The 20758-nt window shown below is 50.3% G+C and overlaps 1 protein-coding gene across 1 annotated transcript; it reads left to right on the top strand.

Annotated features, from left to right (window-relative positions):
* The first annotated feature begins 765 nt into the window (after positions 1 to 765).
* Kdm8 (lysine demethylase 8) lies at positions 766 to 18316 on the top strand. Its single transcript, XM_021168072.2, has 8 exons — positions 766 to 873; positions 8326 to 8826; positions 11375 to 11541; positions 12715 to 12847; positions 13239 to 13283; positions 16009 to 16158; positions 17019 to 17111; positions 17191 to 18316. The coding sequence occupies exons 2-8, from the start codon at positions 8335 to 8337 to the stop codon at positions 17353 to 17355; spliced, it is 1245 nt and encodes a 414-aa protein (XP_021023731.1). The 5' UTR covers positions 766 to 873; positions 8326 to 8334; the 3' UTR covers positions 17356 to 18316.
* The last annotated feature ends 2442 nt before the right edge of the window (positions 18317 to 20758 follow it).

The raw sequence follows: 20758 nt of genomic DNA, 5'->3' as shown, positions 1-20758 counted from the left end.
ACAGCCTGGGCTAGACAGAGAAACCCTGTCTCAACCCAACCACCCCCCCCCAAAAAAAAAAAAACACCAAACAAACAAAAAAACAACAACAACAAAAAAAAAGACCAAGCATGGAACTTTGGAATGCTGGCCTGTCACAGAGAATGAAGGGACATCCTGGGGTTCTGTCTAAGTCCTATTGGAAGGATGTTTTCCTTGCAGAGACAGGCTGTGTGGAGTGGTGTGGCAGCAACCGATTCAGTGTTCCTGAGAGGACGAAAACTGAGGAGTGCCACATCCTGACTCAATCCCTGCTAACCGGTAGAAATCACACTCCAAAGCCAAGGCTAGCAGATCGCTGCAGGGAATCGTTTGCTGCTGCTGCTCCAGGCACCTCTGGAGTCAACCGGGAGAGAATGCTCGAAACTCAAAACTCGAACTGACTGCCACACCACTCCACAGTCTGTCTCTGCAAAGAAACCATAGGCCAACTCACGGAAAACAGTCCTGCAGGCAGTACTTGTGGGCTCAAATTATATACGTGACTTCTAAAACCATGTGGCTATTTTTCTTCCACCTCGGCTTCCTACTCTGTAAAATAGGGAGAACTCATTATCTGAGTTGGAAGGATTGGGTAAAGTCGCAAGTGACAACTGCTTTGCAAGGTATGACCGGGAAAAGAGAGCCCAAGCCTCCCAAGTCTTTGAACCAGAGGAGGGCGGGGCCGGGCATCGATTGTTCGGCGTTCCTCTAGGCACCCGTCGCGATCAGCCGAGTCAGAAGTGATCGATGCTCTCGGTATAGTCGGTGATAAAGCCTGCCGAAGAATCTTCGCCCGGACGGAACCAGTCGTCGCCAGCGACGAGAGACAAAACACGTCCAAGCGCCAGAGAGGTTAGTTGGAGCCCCAGGCAGCTGGAGTTGCTTAGACTTGCAGCCTGGCCGTGAAAGACGGATGGCGCAAGCGCCACGCTAAAGCCCGGAGCGGGCGAGCCGGGACGGTTTCACGCAGGCGCCTTGGGAGGCCTGGGAGCCGCTCGAGAAGCCGCATGCGTAGTAGCTGTCTGCTCACCACAAATGGTTGAAGGAAAGGAGCTGCTAGGGATGCCAAATAGCGCATGCGTGCAACTGCCGTGCTCTTACTGTCGCCTTTTAGGCTTCGGTTAGTGGTTCAAGTGTGAGGACAGGTTTAGTGGCGAGACCGGCCCACATAACCACGCCTGCGCCGTCTGTCCGGAAGGCATGGCTGCGGCCACTGCTGCCCGTTTCCAATCTCCACCCTCGAACCCGCTCGCCCAAGTCCGCCTGTTCCCCGTAAGCGGACAGAGGTCCACAACAACAACCAAAGACTTCCTGGGAGTCAGGGCGTCTTCTCTCTCTTAGGCCACTTAGCCAGCCCTCCAATCCAGACTGTCCAGAAGGGCGTGAGCAGCCGGGTACTTTGAGAGAAGGACTGCACGTGCTTTCCCTAGACGGTTGTTCATGCTAAGGCATCCAGCATCCCGCTTGGCAACCAAAACCGGTTTCTGTAATGCATCCCCAAAAAGTGCACTTAGGAAGCAAGGCTTGAATCCGTTCGGCCCCGTTTTTTGGTTTCTTTGGTTTTGGTGTGAGCAGCTTAGTTCACTTAGGAAGCCCAGATAGAACCACACAGATTAGATCCTGCACCCTTTAGGTGACATCCTTTCGCAAAAAGAGTCGTTTTGTACACCAACAAATGGGCCTTTATTTAAAGACCTTTTAGAATTAAGGCTACAGAGAAACGTTGTTTTGTGTAACCCGCGCCTGGCCATTACTTGAAAGCAGTGCCTTTTGCCTGACACGTGAATGTAGAGCACCAGAAGAGCACCTTACAAGCAAGGACACAGCCCCTACCAACTTCAAAAGCAAAGCAATGGCCAGCAATATGTCTTTAAGGCCTATTAACTGTTGCACTGTGGGAGAGAAACTTATACTGGAGCATATGAGGCCATTGAGACTGGCACGTGTGGCCTGTGTTTGGGTGATTGTGGGTGTCATTTTACCAACAATAATCCCCGGTTTTGTTTGTCGAGGCTCTTAAATTTATAGTCTCCTGGTTTAGGTGGTGAATTCCACAGTTAGGCCATCTATACCTGACTATTGGAAGCCTATTTATACATCTCACAATAAACTTTTATATGGTACTCTGGGAAACCAATTTAGAGGCTAGTGTGGGTACACTGTTAAACACTGATTTATAAGCCAAGAGTTGCTCTCTCCTGTGGCAGGCCTTTTGGTTAATACTGCCTTTTCTAAGAGGCAATTCGGGGAGAGGGTATAGGAAGCCAGGCCATACTTACAGCCAGATTACAGGGCCACTTAGTCTGGTCCCATCTGTGTCAGACCGGGTTGTGTGGGAGCACTGGGGGGTTGACTTAAAGCCTGGGCTTGAGGCCATAGAGAAAGGCAGTTCAGGCAGTATACACTGGAAGGCCTGTTCAAGCTGCCGGTTGTGTGAAGACCGTTGCTTTGGGCCCACATCAGACCAGCTCCTCTGGAAACATTCATGGAGCCTAGGATCCTTCAGTGGACAGCTGCTGAATCCTGGAGCTCTTATAAAGAAACCTTGACACATTGGCTATAAAGCCAAGGCAAAAATGTGCCTTCACCTGGTGCATGAATTAGTACCTATTAGCTACTGTCTTAGGTTTTCCATTGCTGTGAAGAGACACCATGACCAAGGCAACTCTTATAAAGGACAGCATTTACTTGGGGCTGGCTTATAGGTTCAGAGGTTCAGTCCACTATCATCATGGCCGGATGCATGGTCGAATACAGACAGACATGGTGCTGGAGGAGCCAAGAGTTCTACATCTTCATTGAAAGGAAGCCAGGAACAGACTGCCTCCCACATGGCTGGGAGGAAGGTCTCAAAACCCACCCCCCGCAGTGACACACTTTCTCCAACAAGGCCACACCTCCTAATAGTGCCACTCCCTGGGCCAAGCATATTCAAACCACCACAGCTACTAGCCCTGAGTTACCAAAAATATGTCAGTGTCATGTTAAGGAAGGAAAAGAACTTCCCCTTCCAGGCACTTAACCAAGAGTGAGTCCAGATCTGAATTCTCTATGTCATGCTCCCCGTGTCTCGTCCTCTGTCTGTCTGTTGCACTAGTCTGGATCGGTGCCGTCCTGAAGGCCGTCTAATGAATGTTTAGCCCTGTGTCTGTCTGTTCTTTGTGTGTCTGTCTGTCTTGTATGTGACTGCCTCTGTCTCTGGGTGTGTTGTGTGACTATCCATCCCTCACAAAGGGCTTCACTCTGTATTTCTTGAACAGTACAGAAAGCTTCACAAGGGCAAGGAATATGATACTTTATAGGCATCTTTAATGGAGTCTTACACCGGTTCCCACTGACCCAGACACTGTGTTTCAACCAGTATCCACAAATGCTGCTTTCAGCTTTTACGGTAGATTGGAGGAGGTTACTTTCAACTTTCAGCAAATGATTCAGTGGCATCATCCGATTCAGAGACATGAAAGAGTACATGACTTAATATGATAGCTCTGCATTAGCCTAGGTTGTAAAAGTTGAATTCAAGGGAAACCCTATACAAGTAAAGTTGATTGATACAGTCTTCTCTTAAAGGCAGGTTAAACAGTTTGAGTACACAGTAGCATGACAGCCTTAATACAGGGTGTATTATTAACTTTGGCTGTGAGGTCAAAATTCCAGTCATTTAGAATATGAGATGTTTATATAATATTGCCCCACCAAAACTTGGCCCTCAGCAATTAACTGTAATTTAAATTGCTTATAATTACTACAGCTAGCTCCGATGTGGCTGAGAGAAGACGGTTTATTATGGCCAGTGTGAGGCGCTCTCCCAGAAGGCTCTTCCATGCAGTCTACAACAGGAGGTCATTCTCTTCAAGGCCATTGGAAGTAGCAGCTTATAAATGTTGGGTTTCAGCCGGGCGTGGTGGCGCACGCCTTTAATCCCAGCACTCGGGAGGCAGAGGCAGGTGGATTTCTGAGTTCAAGGCCAGCATGGTCTACAGAGTGAGTTCAAGGACAGCCAGGGCTACACAGAGAAACCCTGTCTCGAAAAACCAAAATAAACAAACAAACAAATAAATAAATATTAAAATAATAATAATAAATGTTGGGTTTCTGGGGCAATATAAAGAGACAAAAGGCAGAAAGAGACAGAATCTGACATCAATAGATGGGACTTAATTTCAAACAGTGGAGGACAGACACTCTCCTGTGGGGAAAGGAGTGCCTATAAGAGAAAAGGTGGGTTGGACCCCTTCCTAGAGGCAGGGTGCTACGCTTAAGGATAAGGAACTTGTTGCGGCCGTAGAGAACTGCATGTGGGTCTGCAGTCCCTCTTGCTGGAATTCTAGGTCTCAGGCAGGACAGAGCATCTTGGAAGACAGGCCTTTAATCTGGGTCACACCTTCTGGTTGGCAGCCTATATAAAGGACGTGGAAGCAGGAAACTGGCTCTTTGCCTGCTTGTCCTCACTCTTGATGGCAAGTTCACTACTTCACTGGCATTAGAGCCTATTTCTTCAGGATTTGGCCATATACTGAAGACCAGCTGAGACATCCAGCCTAGTATACTGAACAACTACTGGATTCTTAGACTTTCTGTTGGTAGACAGCCATTGTGGGACTAGCGGACCACAGCCTGGAACATACTTTTATCAATCAATCAATCAGTCAATCAATCAATCTCTCCCTCTCTCTTCCTCCCTTTCCCCCTCTCTAGTATATATATATACACACACACACACACACACACACACAAATTATTTTATCAGTTCTTTTCCTCTAGAGCAACAGTTCTCAACCTGTGGTCATGACCCATTTGGGGATCAAATGGTCCTTTTACAGATGTCACATACCAGATATTTACATTATTATTTATAATAACAGAAAATTACAATTATGAAGTATCAATAAAAGAATTTTGGGTTAGCTTTAGGCACAAACCACACCCAAATACTTGTTTTCACAGAGAGATCCTTCATTAAGCAAGAAAGAAAAGCTTTAGTGGCCACTTTCTGACTCAAGCAGAAAAACAGCAGCAAACGACCTTGCAGGTGTAATTTTTAACAAGAGAAAAGGAGAGGCCTGTGTTAGAATGGGCTAGCATGTGGTGGTATATTTTGATTGGGGTATTAATTAGGTGAACCAAAGGGGTCTTTTGATTGCCAGACTTCAGTACTTTGAAAGCTGGATTTTGGTAGTCAGCCTCGGGAGGAGGAATAATGGAGCAGCTAGCCTCTGGTGGCTCGCTTTAGGAATGTAACGTGACATAACAGTTTTTAGCAAGGTAGATGGAATCGGAAAGAAGAGCAAGCAAGCTCCGTCAGCGCCATGCTCACCACGCCCAAGGTGGCCAGAGTCCTTCAGGACCTGGTTTTCTGAGCTGGGTGTATATGTGCATGGTTAGCCAGGTCCTCTGTGTTCGGATCCCTTACATGGCTATGGTCTGGGCTGAGCTCTCACACAAAGACTCAGCTGTATAGGAGAAGAAGAGGTGAAGTGGCTGCTTTAACAGACCTATGCCCCTGTGCCAGGTTCTGTTGGCAGCAGTACTCCATATGGGTGTGGGCAGCTTACAGACATGGAACCTCAGCTCTTTGCTCTCTGTTAGCTACAGGCTCTCTTTATCTATATTGCCATGTAGCCTTTCCGACATGGTAGCCTGAGCTAACACATACTAGCTGACCGGTTAGTAGAGAGCCAGTAATGGTGCTAGCCCCAGGCTCATGTGGCCTGACCACAGAACCAGAGTCCTGTCACTTCCTACTACCACTGCTTTCTTTTTATTTTGTGTATCCTATTTTATCATGAGCATGGCGGCTGTAAACCGCAGGCTTTCCACCTCCCAGATCTGTGGGCTGGGATCTGAGCTTCAGTCTTGCTGAGCTGAAATGGAGGGATCAACAAAGGCCCCGGGAAAGAATCTATTTCTTTGATTTTTCTCAGCTCCTGTAAGTTGCCCTGAATTCTCTCAGCTTCTAGTCATCAAAGCCAGCCACTCTGCCTTTCTGTGACCATTCTTCTGAAGTCACAAGTCCTTCCAAATCTGATGTTAGTCCAAAGCAATCCTTTCAATGTGCTCCTGAGCCCACCTTGATAATGCAGGATAACCTTCCATCTTAGCTCCCATTCTCAGTCATACTAGGTGACATACATACCATTCAAAGTTGGGATATGGCCACCTGTAGGGGCTGTCATCTGTCCAGCTGCACAGACTAACTGCTGTAAGAAGCACCAGCTATAGTCTGCTAACTGGCTAAGTGTGCTTATTTTTGGCTCAGGCCATTCCCATGGGGCTCTTCCAGGCTCAGTGGCCTTCCCACAATTCCCCTTTCCATGTGACACCTTCCTGCCACCTGGAACTTCCCTGGAGCCTGAGAGCCCCCTACTTCCACCTTTAGGGGACCTGTGGGAGGTGTCTATGCTCAGACATTAGTCACTGCATTCATCTCTGTAGCACTTGCTTCTGTCCCAGTACATGGCAAGCTTGTATGACTGGGCCAGGAAAAGGTAAAGGCTGTCTTTTCTGCCTGCTGGTGGTGACACACACTTTTGATACCAGTACCCATGAGGCAGAGGCTACCAGATCTCTGAGTTTGAGGCCAGCCTGATCTACACAGTGAATTTTAGGATGGCTAGGAATGCACAGAGATACCCTGAGTCAAAGAAAAATATATAAAGGGTATTTTTTCCCTTTTTATTCTTTTCTTTTACCCCAAGCCAGGGATGAAACCCAGGGGTAAAACTCCAGAACACAGAACAACAGGAGATGGCAGGCTACATCTGGTACCCACTCTGTTTTATAAATAAAGCTTTAATGGAACACAGCCACCCCTATTTGTTTATTCTGGTGCATGACTGGCAGAGTGGTGCAGCTGAGACTGTGTGGCCAACAAAGCCAAGTGTTTCCTACTTGGCCATCTGCATTCCCTGCCCAAAACAGGATGGTCCCATCACTCAGCAGCACAGCAGTCAGAGGATGGTCAGGAGGGGTTGCTGTAAGACCATCTGACGCATACCTTGGCTCACAATTCTGATGGCTGCAGAGTCCCAACAGCTTGGTACAGACATCCAGTGAGGGCTACCCAGCTGTGTCACCACATGGTAGAGAAAGTGTGGGGGACGGGGGGAGCACAGACACATGCAAGGACCCAACATGAGGGTGAACCTCACTTTATAACAAGCAGCCTTGTAGGAACTAGCCCACTCTTGTAAGACAGGCATTAAACCCTCCCATAGCAGTGCCTTTAATGACCTAATCACCTCCCTGGCCCCATCTCTTAAATGCCCCTCCTGAGGCCCAAACTCCCAGCCTATGAACCTTTAGGGATAAATCACATCCAATATAGCAAATGCCACAGCTGTCAGGATAGAGCTGAGAACATAGAGCAGGGCAGAAAGCCATGGTGGTCTGCAAGCTGCAGATCTGTTAGTGTTAGTATAGCGACATTGTCCACACATAACACTCAGGCTAAGACACCAAGGAAAGAAGGAAGGATGAAAGGAAGGACGAGTGGGGTGGCTCATGATTTTAGAATATCAGCAGGTGGCATAGCCCTGTTGCTCTGGACCTGTGACAGCTCGGTGCATCACTGTGGGAGCACAAGCCAGAGGATTGCTCCTTATGGTGACTAAGAAACACAAGGCTGGGGTCATAACTTGTCTCACTGTGAGGCCGCAGCTCCATGACCTTAGTTTCTCCCCCTAGGCTCCAACTCTTATAAGGCCACACCACCCCCAAGTACCGGGATAGGCTGGAGACTAAGCCTTCGACACAGGGGCCTTTGGGGACACTAAAACAGAGCACTTCCTTCTGCACCTGTAGCTTTAGGCTCTAGGGAAACCAAAATGGAAATGGCATAACCCAGCCTTGGAGAGGCAGATCACACGCATGTGCTTGTAGATGTATTTTGTGACAAGTGCTATAAGAAGAGCCCAAGGGGTGTCTGTGGACACACACACCCTGAGGAGCATTTCCTCAGACTTTACATAGATCATTCAGGATGGGCCTGAAAGGTTGAATAGGAGTTTGCCAGGCAGAGGAGGCATGTTGGAGTCATTCCGGATGAGGACAGCACACATCTTTCTGAAAAGATATCTATCCGGAGTCCACTTAGTGCCGGGCATTGTACAAGGCCCTGAAAACAGAGCAGTGACCCCAAAGGAAGGGCCTGCACCAGCGAGGCAGCCAGGAGCAAAGACCTTGTTGAAACGCACTGGTGTGAGCTACAGGGGATGTGTGTGTGTGTGTGTGTGTGTGTGTGTGTGTGTGTGTGTGTGTGTGCGCGCGCGCGCGTGTGTGTGATTCCTGTCTTGTTCCTCTCAGGTGCTGATCATGTCAGAGGACACCACAGAGCCCCTGGTGGGGTCCAGCACCCTCTGGAAGGACCTTAGGATGCTCCTGCCTGACAGAGAGGAGGAGCTGAAGCTGGACCTCGGTGAGAAGGTGGACAGGAGTGTGGCTGCGCTTTTGCGGCAGGCTGTGGGTCTATTCTACGCAGGCCATTGGCAGGGGTGCCTGCAGGCCAGCGAGGCTGTCCTAGACTACTCCTGGGAAAAGCTCAACACTGGTCCCTGGAGAGATGTAGACAAGGAATGGCGCCGGGTATATTCCTTCGGCTGCCTCCTGAAGGCCCTATGCCTGTGCCAGGCACCACAGAAGGCCACTGCTATGGCGGAAGCACTGCGGGTGTGTGACATGGGCCTGTTGATGGGGGCAGCCATCCTTGAGGACATTCTTCTCAAAGTTGTCGCAGTCCTCCAGACACACCAGCTCCCAGGAAAGCAGCCTGCCTGTGGCCCCCACCAGGATCAGCCTGCCACCAAGGTGGGTCACCACTGAAAGCTGAACCATCCAGCAGCCCAACCCATCTTCTAGAAGAATCCAGTCCTCTCCCAGGGTCGTCCGGCACAGGCAGCCTCTCTGGTGAAAAGAGCATCGTGTAGATTTGGGGAATTAGCAGCTGCAAAGGGAATGCCCTTTCTAGAGGGGGAGGTGGCAGCTTCCTTAATCTAAGGAGGTAGCTCTGAAGGAAATCCAGCATGCCTTCTCACCACCAGAGGTTCAGAGCTTCAGTCAGAGCTGACTGAGGTTCAGGGGGCAGTGTGTCCTGCCCCTCCAGTCCTCATGGAGGTTGGCTGTGGTAATTAAATGTTCCAGAGCAAAGGCTGCTGATGCACAGTCCTCACCCAGCTTCCACTGGGTAAGCCAGACACCATCTCCTTGGGCCTCAGTGTTCTCATCTGTAGATTGTCAGATAGGTCCCTGAGCTTCAGAGAGGAAGGGCTAGGGCTGTGTCGGATGCCAGCCATAGAATTCTGGACTATTTTGCATGTATTTCTCAGTGCTTTTCTGCAGTTTTAGAATGTCCTGTTGAGTGTGACCTACAAATAAGATGGATGTCATTACTACGTAAGTGTGACCACAGTGGGAAGAGATCCACAAGCCAGGAAGAAAGGCAGGGTGGAACCTTTCACATGAGGAGTTGGAGGGGTCAGCAGGGAAATGAAGCCTGGATAGCCAACCTCTCCTGAAGGCATAGAGCCATTAATGAAATGCGCCTGGCCTCAGTTTCACCAAATAAAGAGAAGCTAGGCATGATGGTGCACATATCTGTAATCCAGCACCTGGAGGCAGAGGCACAGGATGGGGAGTTTGAGGCCAGCCAGGTCGGTAGTGAGATTTCATCTGGGGTTAGAAAGTGAATAAATATAGCAACAATAAGTTACAAGAGAGAAGCAGCCTTGGAGACTGCCAGCAGCTATTGCTAATGTGATGCTTGGTGCCACGAAGATCTGTGTGGCTGCAGAGTAGTGTGCTGCTTCACTCTTTAGAGAGCAGGATAGTCTACAGTTCAAGAGATCTAAGGGTACTGGCCTCCATCTTCCCATCAGTGTGTCCCAAGGGGACATAACAGTGGACTCCTGCCCAAAGTGGTCCTCATTGGAGTAGGGGGCAGGATGCATAGCCAAAGAGGAGAGCACAGGCTATTCTGGCAGCCTGTCTGAGCTCAGTTCCCATGCTACACCCTATCTGATCAGACAGGGCCCTTCTTCTCTGTCCCACAGTACCCCCTGGGAGAGGGAATTGATTTAACAACTTCACTGGGCATCTGCAGTGCCCTGAATGAACTGGCTGAGCATGTGTACCGAGAATCCCCACCTCCACCCCATAGCTTATGTTCCTAGGAGGCTGGAGAAGAATTCTCTGTTGCTAGAGGAGAGGTGGAGGCTTCTGGAGGGCTGTATACACAAGGCCTATGTTGAGTGGGGACAGTGTAAAGGAAGCAGGGACAGTAGAGGCCAGCCAGAGTTCCTGGGTACCACATATGGGTGCTGTTGTCACCACCAGTTCACAGACGAAATGGAGGCTTAGGCAGGTAAGGAAACTGCCTGCTCAGCTTACCCAAGGGAACTGGATAAAGGAAGTGCAGTGCAGCCATTTTTGTGACAGTGCAAGGACTGAGTGGCCATGTGGAAACTGCCTAGGACACAGTGCTTCAGGACTGCTGTCACCTTCAGTGCTCTAAGATTGTGAGATGGCTAAGGAAAAGGGGACCTTGAGTTCATGAAAGCAATCAGTGTAGAAATGTTATCTACTGATGGGTGTGGATGTGGTGGGTACTCTGGAATTTGAGGCAGGGGGATTCTGGGTTCATGGTCGTTCCAGGCTTTCCTACTGAAACTGTGTCTCAAAAACACAAAACATAGCTCCATGTAGTGGCTGACACCCTTACCCTTTGCACTCGGGAGGCTGAGGCAGATGATGTCTATGAGTTTGAGGCCTGCTAGGCCTGCTAGAGATGTTGAGACCCTGTCTCAAAAACAAAACAAAGCTCAGGACTGAGGAGATGGCTCTGGAGCACTGGAGTTTGATCCCTGGGACCATGTAAAAACTTGTCAAGCCGGGCACAGTGGCGCGTGCCTTTAATCCCAGCACTCGGGAGGCAGAGGCAGGTGGATTTCTGAGTTCGGGGCCAGCCTGGTCTACAGAGTGAGTTCCAGGACAGCCAGGGCTACACAGAGAAATCCTGTCTCGAAAAACAAAACAAAACAAAAAAAAAAAAAAAAAAAAAAACTTGTCATGATAGCATGTTCTTGTCATCCCATAGCCAGGCAAGTGGACTCAGGTGGATCCCAGGGCCTTGCTAGTCAGCCAGCCTTGCTGCAGTCAGTGAGCCCCAGGCCAGGGAGAAAACCCCATCTCAGTAAGGTGGATGGATGTGCATGATACAGAGTAACAGCCAAGGTTATCCTCTGCCACACACATGTGCACACAAATAACTGCCCTCTGCTGTTAACGCTGCCCAGACATCCTGCCACTAACACAGATTCCTGACACAGTTGCCATCTTGCTTTGTTTGGATTCTGAACAGAAGGCAAAGCATGATGCCAGCCCAGCTCCCGATGTCATGTTAGAGCGGATGGTACCCAGGCTCCACTGCCCACCTCTGCAGCACTTCAAGCAGCATTTTCTAGTTCCTGGGAGGCCTGTGATCTTAGAAGGTGTGGCTGACCACTGGCCGTGCATGAAGAAGTGGAGGTGAGTAGCCACTGCAGGGAAACCGAGGCCCTTCCGCCTGAGTGTCCCCAGGACTCCGCAAAGGTCTCTCTTGGCCACTCATAAGTCACTGCCCCAGACCAACCTTCAGAATCCCTTGATTGATTACAGAGGATTAATGAAGACTTTAAAATGGGATACCCTGGGGCTGGCAAGATGGCTGCAAAAGCCTGGTGGCCTGAGTTCAAACCCCAGGACCCACACAGGTAGAAGGAGAGGACCACAGAGCTGTCTTCTGACCTCCACATATGACACAGCAGCACGTCAACCTCCCTGTCCATGGAATATTTTTTTAAATTAATGTTTAAGGGGCCATCCTGAGTGTGTACAGGAGTCTAAGCTGTCACCAACACACACTCACCCTGAGCATAGCCTTGCAAGTGCCTGAATAATAAACTCAGAGAGCTGTTAGGTGTTCATGCAAGACCTTAAAGACCCCACAGCTCTCCTTCCCTGGGCCCTGAGGCCATGACTGCACTCACCCAAGAGATGGATTCAGAGAGGCCACACTAATGTTTCCTGTAAGGACTGGAAAACCCTGACATTTCAGCATCCACAGGGGTCATGTCAAAGTACCCTGGGCACTCTGTGAGACAACTGTAGCTCACGGGAGTAGGTTGAGTCAGGTTGGCCTGTTGTGAGATGGTGGAAGAAGTAGCCCCTGAGATTCCAGTGAGGAAGAATTCTGTGGGAGCCACAGCAGAGCAGTCATGTTCCAAGTGGGGGCAGGTTTGGCATCACCTCCTTTAACAGATGGGGAGCGGGACTCAGGAAGGTTAACTCACGCAGCGATCCTGACTTACCTCAGGCTGTAAGAGTTCAGAGCCTGCACTCATCGCCCCTATACTGCCTTCCACTTGTCCCAAGGTGTCTCAGCAGTGACAGCAGGAAGTGAGGAGTCAGCAGGATTGTGGATGCAGAGGTGGTCAGGACAGTCTGTTTGACAGGCTGAGCCTAAGGGTCGGGCACGGCGAGGGCGGCCTTCCAGAGCCATATGCAAAGCCACCTCAGCTGCATGGTCTCAGGCACACAGCCTGGCCTTTCTATTGAGAGAATGCTGTCCGGGGAGTAAGGGCAACAGTCTCCTCCTCGTGAAACCGTTCCTAGATGTCAGTAGCAACAATGCGTGCTGACACTGTGGTGACCTTCTTGTAGTCTACAGTACATCCAGGAGATTGCTGGCTGCCGCACCGTCCCCGTGGAAGTGGGTTCAAGGTACACTGATGAAGACTGGTCCCAGACTCTCATGACAGTCAATGAGTTCATCCAGAAGTTCATCCTGAGCGAGGTGTGAGCAGGTTACTATTTAACAGATCTACAGTGGCTGTCTAACGGGCAGGCATGTGCATCTCAGCATCTCAGCACAGCTCCCAGGGAAAAGCAGCAGCGCTTGGCTATGTGCTACACCTGCACTGTTTTCTTAAAGGAGACGCTGCAGGGGCTGGTGGCTCACTCAGACAGAGCAGAGCTGCATCCCAGGCCCTAAGTCTCCTGCCCTTCAGCTCTGTCCTGCCTGGGAGGTCACTGACATCAGACCCCAGGCTGGGGAAGGGGCCACACGGGACAGTGGTGGGTGGGGCCAGGGCCAGGACTCAGCATCCAACTAAGCAACAGGGCCATCAAGAGATGCTTGACACAAACTAACCGACAGTCACCTCTGCTTTCCTCCTCTGGGTCAGGCAAAGGATGTCGGGTACCTTGCTCAGCACCAGCTCTTCGACCAGGTGAGTCTGAGACCATGTTCCTGCCCTGCTCCTCTGCTCCCAGGAAGCACACATGGCTATCCTGGGGCTACCCTTTGGAGCAAGGAGTCTTCCTGATTACCACAGGCAGCAGTGAGGCAAATGGAACTGCCAGCTTAAGAGACTGAGTATGCTGAGACTGGGGGCCCAGTTTGGAACAGGGTGACCTAAAGGTGCAGCTTGGCTGAGCTGGAGTAGGATTGGGTGGGACAATATTCCCATTATGAAACACCCCAGCAGGGCAGTGATGGTGCACGCCTTTAATCCCAGCACTTGGGAGGCAGAGGCAGAGGCAGAGGCAGGCGGATTTCTGAGTTTGAGGCCAGCCTGATCCACAGAGTGAGTTCCAGGACAGCCAGGGCTACACAGAGAAACCCTGTCTCAAAAAACAAAACAAACAAAAAAGAAACAGCCCAGCACTAAAGCTTTAGGAAAGTGTGAAGATCACCAGCCAGGAAATTATACACAAGAATGGGAGAGCCAGGAGGTAGAGGCCTGGAAGGCCAGCCAGGTCTCTAGATTCAATCTGGAAATGATGAGTCCTGTAAGTCCCCTGATGAGCAAGAAGGATCCCTGGAGATCCCTGGCAGGGTAAGAAATAAATGCACAAGCCAGGCGTGGTGGCGCACGCCTTTAATCCCAGCACTCGGGAGGCAGAGGCAGGTGGATTTCTGAGTTCGAGGCCAGCCTGGTTTACAAAGTGAGTTCCAGGCAGCCAGGGCTATACAGAAAAACCCTGTCTCGAAAAACCAAAAGAAAGAAAGAAAGAAAGAGGAAGGGAGGGGAGGAGAGGAAAGGAAAGGAAAAAGAAATGCACATTTTCTGAATGGAGCAGCTACTGCTACTTCCTCTCCCATAGCAGGCCCTTAAGAGCAGATTACAAGGCCTGCCCCTCCTGATGTTAGCCCACTGCCACCCAGCCCATCATCTGGATGTATGACCATCACTGTGGGAAAACAGACTCTGCATCAGCAGCTAGACTCCCTTTCCATTTTGAGTGGTCTGTACCTGGGTGTGGTGCACACACCTTGAATCGAAGCACTTGAGAGGCTGAGCTGCATAAGGAATCCTCCTGAGCTGTCTGGTTAAGGCACTGAAACAGTGGCAGAGGGCTCATCCTGGGGATGGCATTACCTGCTCGTCTGGAGCCTTGACCAGGGCTAGAAGGCAAAGCTGCCATTATCTTTAGGGTGAGTCAGAACAGCGTAAGGCTATTTCAGGCAGATCATGCTGTCTGCTCCCTCAGCACTCGTTTTTATCTGCTGTTCAGAGCACCTCAAGGAGGAGTTTGAGCAGCCATGTATCTTGGGGACAGGACACAGGCTATGTTCTAGGACCTCTGTGTCTGTAGGAAGCTTAGGCTACTGACTAGTGCTTGCCAGGAACCTTGCTCTGACTTTTCTCCCAGTGTGGTGTCTTGGAAGCCTCTGGCCACTGCCTTGGGCTTGTTAATAGTCACATCTCTGGAGCATGTGTTTTCTGAGGGTCTCTGAATCCTTGGCCAATGATTTTGATATCCACCCAACCAGTCATCCTTCAGAATTCCTGATGACATCATCAGGAACCAATCAGAGTTATGCTCAGTGTCCAGGGGCAAGGTTTGATTCCCATTCAATCAAAACAGCAATATTGGTATGCCAGGAGCCTGGGGTTCTAGCCACATTGGAGATTGTGGACTATCCATGTCTGCTACTTGCTAGTAAGACCCAAACCCTTCCACAGCACTAATTTGCTTCTGAGTGCCTGCCTGCTTTAGTCCCCTGGTGGCTGGGGGATGTACTCAGCTATACTCCTAAGGCTCTCTCTTCTGGCTTCTGAACCCTCGTCAGTAAACTCCTCTCTTCTCACAGTAAGTATAGTACAGAACCTGCTTTGCCAGTCTTTGCAGTAATTTATTTAAAATCTACCAGTTGTGACTTCCTCAATGGGAGTAACTTTTTGAAAATTATCCTCCAGAGATCTGATAAATATCCAGTACATTGGACTTTGGGGGGTTGTTTGTTTTTGAAATAAGATCCCACTGTGTCACTCACACTTACCTCCTGTGCCACGTTTTTCATGCTCCTGTCTCAGCTTTCCAGGTGCTGAATTGCAGGTGTGCGCCAACTAGCCCAAGACCTGTGGGGTTTTTTGTTTTGTCTCCTGGGTTTGTTTGTTTTGTCTTGGTTTGTGGTGGTGGTGGTGGTAACTTAACTCTTGCCTGCTGTGGTGACTCATGCATGCCTTAATGCCAGCAGAGGCAGATGGGGTTCTGTAAGTTCAAAGCCACCCTAATCTACTTGGTGAGATCCAGACCAGCCAGAGCTACAAAGTAAGCCCATCTCAAAACAAAAGAAAATACTGCTCATTAGTAAATGACAGTATTATGCTTTTTAAAAAAAAAAAAAAGTATAAAGCAACAATATCAGGTTTCTAAAAAGAAAATAACTATATGATGTAGAAACAAATATGAAGCCAGACTATAATTCATCTCTATTATTTCTATCTTAAGATTTTTATCTATTTGACTATGGACCTGAGCTGGGTAGGATGGCACATGTGTGCTATATCTGCACTTGGGAGGCTGAAGACAGAGGATGAGAAAGAGAAAAACTAAACAAAAAGTGCATCTAGAAGTGCGTATATTTGGCTTTCAAGCAGTCAGATGTCAGCTGGGCCCCAGCTGGCATACCTAGCCCTGGCCTCTGCTTTCTGCTGCTACCCTCAGATCCCAGAGTTGAAGCAGGACATCAGCATCCCTGATTACTGTTGCCTGGGCAATGGAGAAGAGGAAGAGATCACTATCAATGCCTGGTTTGGTCCACAAGGCACCATCTCTCCACTGCATCAGGACCCCCAACAGAACTTCCTGGTCCAGGTAGGAGCTGCTGCCAGACAGGGGCTGAGTAAGGAGCTTGTGATGGTAAATACTCAAAATCCTAGCACTTGGGTGGTTCAAGGCTATCCTCAGCATATAGCCAGTTCAAGGCAAGCCTGGGCTAGTCACAAAAAGGAGGGAGGGGGAGAAGGAAAGGGAGTGGAAGGGATATAGACAGAAAAACAAAACAGTCCTGTGACCCTGAGATAGGGCTGCTCCCAGGTCAAGGCTGCATCCAAGTGGGGTTTCGCTGGGCTAGATAGGAGAGCTCTTGGGTGGAAGCCTAGCACGTTCTAGTGCCTGCCAACCTCCCCCATTCCTACTGCCAGCTTGCACCTGTGGGTAAGGGCTGATGGACAGGCCTCTCAGCCACTGACAGATGTTTCCAGAGACTCAGTTGGGTTTGTCACAAGGGAACCAGCACACACCCACTGCTATAAAGCCTTGTCACGGGCCCAGCTGCTAGAAACTTAGTAAATGAGAGCGTTCTTGAAGAGCACTGGACCAACCCTGTGCAGCTCAGTAGCAGCTAAGAGCCAGGTTCAGACAGCCCACTGCCTGGCATCGCACCAGCTGTCACCTTAGTCAGCTTGGGCAATTCACTTTACCTCTGTGCCATAAATCCTCACAGCCAGGGGGAAGAGGAAACCAGGCCAACACTCAATGCTGGGCTGAGCTTAGCTACACATAGAACGCTGGTCTTTAAAGTACCTGAAGGTGAGCACTCAGAACGCCAGAGCTTGTGGTAGGGCAAGGCAATAGCAGGCAGACCACAGAAAGGCCTGGAAGACAGGTCCACAGACCTGTAGTCAGTGAGCACCACAGCTCATCACCTGAAGCTAACAGGCCTTCTCTCCCAGGTGCTAGGAAGGAAGTACATCCGATTGTATTCGCCGCAAGAGTCTGAGGCAGTGTACCCTCACGAGACGCACATTCTTCAGAACACCAGCCAGGTAGGCTCGCGGGAAATCAGGGTGACATGGTGCCTTCGGTCTCTACAGATCCACAGATGACTTCTGTTGCTTTCTGCAGGTTGATGTGGAAAACCCCGACCTTGAGAAGTTTCCCAAGTTCACTGAGGCCCCGTTCCTGTCCTGCATTCTGTCCCCAGGAGACACCCTCTTTATACCTGCTAAGTACTGGCATTACGTACGCTCCCTGGACCTGAGCTTCTCTGTCAGCTTCTGGTGGTCATAGCCAGGGCCAGATTGGAAAGGACCTCTGGGCAGACACCTTACCCGAAGGCAGTAAACCAAGTGTCAGTGCAGGCCCTGCATGCCTGAACTCCAGCAGCCCTGCTCCCAGCCAATGTCTGTTATGTGTGACAGAGCTACTATGTACCCATGTGTGGCCCACCTGCTGTGTGTGCCCACATGTGTAGGGCAGAGCTGCTATATGTACCTAAGCTATCCAGATTATGGGTGCTTTTTTTCCTTTGTAACTGCTGGGCTGAGTATCCCTTGCTGCTGGGTGCCCGAGTGCGGCTGGCAAGCTGCTCAGGGAGAACACAACGTGTAATAGGGGTTTTCCTGGGTGGGATATAGCCGGGTCTGGGACAGCTGCTGTGGTCCCCAGTCTTCTGTGTACCCAGGCCTCACTGCCAGCTTACTACTAGGAGTTGGAAACAGAGGTCCTTGGCTCCATACTTCCCCTCGGGGCACTTATGCACCAGGCTGGAAGGGGAGGGCAGCGGAACTAGTTTGTTGTGAATGTGGAGAATACAGAGAAGAGAGAGGTCTTCCCAGAATATACAGGAGAGGCCTTTTACAGGGAAGCCCCTTCCCCCAAGCAATCCTTGACGAAGAGACGGTTCTTACTCGTTCCAACTGTTTTATTTGATGGTGGATGTGGATGCATACACCTTACTAAGGGTGAATCAAGGATTAAATACCTCTTGTGGGAAGGAATGCCCAGGAAGGGAAGCTCATTGGCTGAACACTCAGAGCCCACTTAGATACCTCATTACCATGGAGAACTCCAGGTTTTTATGTTACAAGACTGACTGTCACGGTCTTCTCAGTGGGGTGTCATGTTCCAGATCAGGTAGTTTGGCAGGGAGCTGGCTCTACTCCAGCTGTTCTAAATTCTGAGATTTCCCCAGTCTGAGCCTGCTCAACCTTACCAGTTCTTCTGTCTGGTGGCCCGGTCCACTTGCCCCATATGTAACTTAAATATTTTCAATAACAATAAAATATATTTTATTAATTAAAAAAACAAACAAAAAGAAACATTTCTTTAACCAGACTCCCCTGCTGTCTGTGGGTGGGGCAGGCAACAAGAGGCATTGGGAAAGGAAGAGAAGCCTGGACCCTGAAAAGGAGACACCCACATCTGTGGACTCTGTGGGAAGTGCTGAAGGAGGCGGAGCCACATGTCACACAAGAGGCTGGCTCAGAGAATCAGAGGTCAGTCCATCAGGACCATTGATGAACTGGTAGCCAGGCAGGAGCTGAGTCTTATGCACAGTGAGCGGGAGGCTGGCTGTAACTAGCACCACGGTGAGGGGGAGGCTGCTGTAACCAAAGGTGTTTATCAGAGTGCAGGTTCAGTTTCTGATGAATGAGCCTGCCTTGGTAGGGATAAAAATCCATCTTCAGCTGGCTTATGTAAAACCTGGGGTTCTTACAGCACTAGGCCCCTGTTCCCTGCCTCCCTCCTCCACCTCTGGCCCCTACTTGGTTTCATTGTTTACCCTTTTCTGGAAGGGGTCGGGGGGAGAACAGCTCTGACTCTATCTCCCTCCTCGTATCTTGACCCCCCAATATCAACTGCTGGTCCTTTCAGTTCAAACTAAGAATCAGGTCTCAGGGACCACTTATGATTGACAGGCCTAGCTCACAGCCCCGCCTCACCCCACATGACAAGGTGACCAGGCCAAGGAATCTGAACTTGGTCACACAGGGAGGGTCTGGGAGGGCAAACCATCAGAATACAACCTTTTATAGACAGCTAGCTTTGGCAGGAGGGGATGTATAGCAGGCTGAGGAGCCAGAAGGCTCGGAGAGTAGGTTTAGAGACTGCATCCTTCCTGGCACAGTTAACAGTTAATCTCACCCAGTGCTGCTGGGTGAGGCACAGAGTAGGAAAGCTAGCATGGCAGCTTGTGTAAGCTGAGGAGGAGCCACACATCCCCAGGGCCTTGAGCACTGGCACACTCTGCTAGGTGTACAAGGATCAGCTATGTGGCTCCGGCTTCCTGCAGTGGCCTGGACATTTTACAGCATCACCTGTGACAACTGACAGGTCCATGCTCTCCTGGGCCACTGCTGAGCAACAGAAGGCCATCATCAGGGGGGAGGCAGGGGGATGAAAGGTCTCTACCTATGGGCAGGTCCCAAAGTGGCCGGAACCTGCCTGCAGGGCTCCCTTCTTACTCTGGAGTGTGGACTCTCAAGCTGGCTTGGAACCACAGTGCCAACAGGCCCTTCAAAGCCAAGAAAAGAGCAAGTGTGAAGATCCACCAGCCCGTCACTCAGCACACAGGGCTGCTCACACTGTGGCCCTGGGCCAGGCACTGGAGACAGGGCACCCAGCCGCATGGGCTTCTTGTTCTCCTGGTGTTGGACACACCGTGGAGTAGGGATCAGCAAGACCAAAATATGACAAATAAGACCAGGTGTGCGTGCAACATGCACGGTGACAGGACAGGGCAACAAGGAGGGCTGGGGACATCCTGGGTGGCAGACATGAAGGATAAAAAGATGAGGGACAGAACAGGACTTCAGACTGGCATTAGGACCCACTCACAACAGCAGAGACAGCAGCCTGTCCTGGTTGGGTTCTTGTTTGGTTGGACTTTTTTGGTGTCAACTTGACACAAGCTAGTCATCTGAGAAGAACCTCAGCTGAGAAAAATGTCTCCATCAGACTGCCCTAGAGGCAAGTCTGCGGGGCCTGGTTTTGATTACTGATTGATTGTAGGAAGGCCCAGCCCATTGTCCCAACCCTGGGTAGGTGCTCCTGGGTTGTATAAGAAAGCAGGCTGAGCAGGCCAAGTTAGCAGCACTCCTCCATGGCCTCTGCTTCAGTGTCTGCCTCCAGTTCCCTCCTACCTTTGAGTTCCTGCACTTCGGATGGGCTGAAAGCTGTAATAAGAAGTAAGTCTCTCCTTCCCAGACCCCTTTGATCACAGTATTTACCACATCAATAGGAGTGAAGTAGGACAAGGCCCAAGAGGGACAACCAGGCCCAGGAAAGGAAGAACAGTGTAGCTGGAGCAGTGCTGGCTGTCAGTGAAGCCAGCCAAGCAGTCTCAGATGCCACAGGGTAGACAAAGGCCTGCAAATGGGAAGGTTGTGAGCCGGAGAGGCAGAAGGGGCCTAGTCCAGTCAATGATTCCCACCCAGTGGCACCAGAGGGACCAGAGGGCAGGACAGACTGTAAAGGACAGACTGTAGTTGATGAACATCAAACTAGGATCTAGAAAGGTGAGGACCTTGGGTGGGGAGTGTCAGTCCCGTGGGATGCTTACACTGACTGGTTGGTACCATGATAAGAGAAAGGGTAGAGGCATGGAGACAGGTGGCAGGAAGGCTGCTATCTCCAGAGCTCCCTGGTCACCCTGAGGGATGGCCTGAGCTGTACCACTGTGACACAGGAT

The sequence above is a fragment of the Mus caroli genome, unplaced genomic scaffold, assembly GCF_978045245.1.
Source record: "Mus caroli unplaced genomic scaffold, Mus_caroli_1 scaffold_8, whole genome shotgun sequence".
NCBI classification, from domain to species: domain Eukaryota; kingdom Metazoa; phylum Chordata; class Mammalia; order Rodentia; family Muridae; genus Mus; species Mus caroli.
This window is presented reverse-complemented; position numbering and strand designations above follow the sequence as displayed.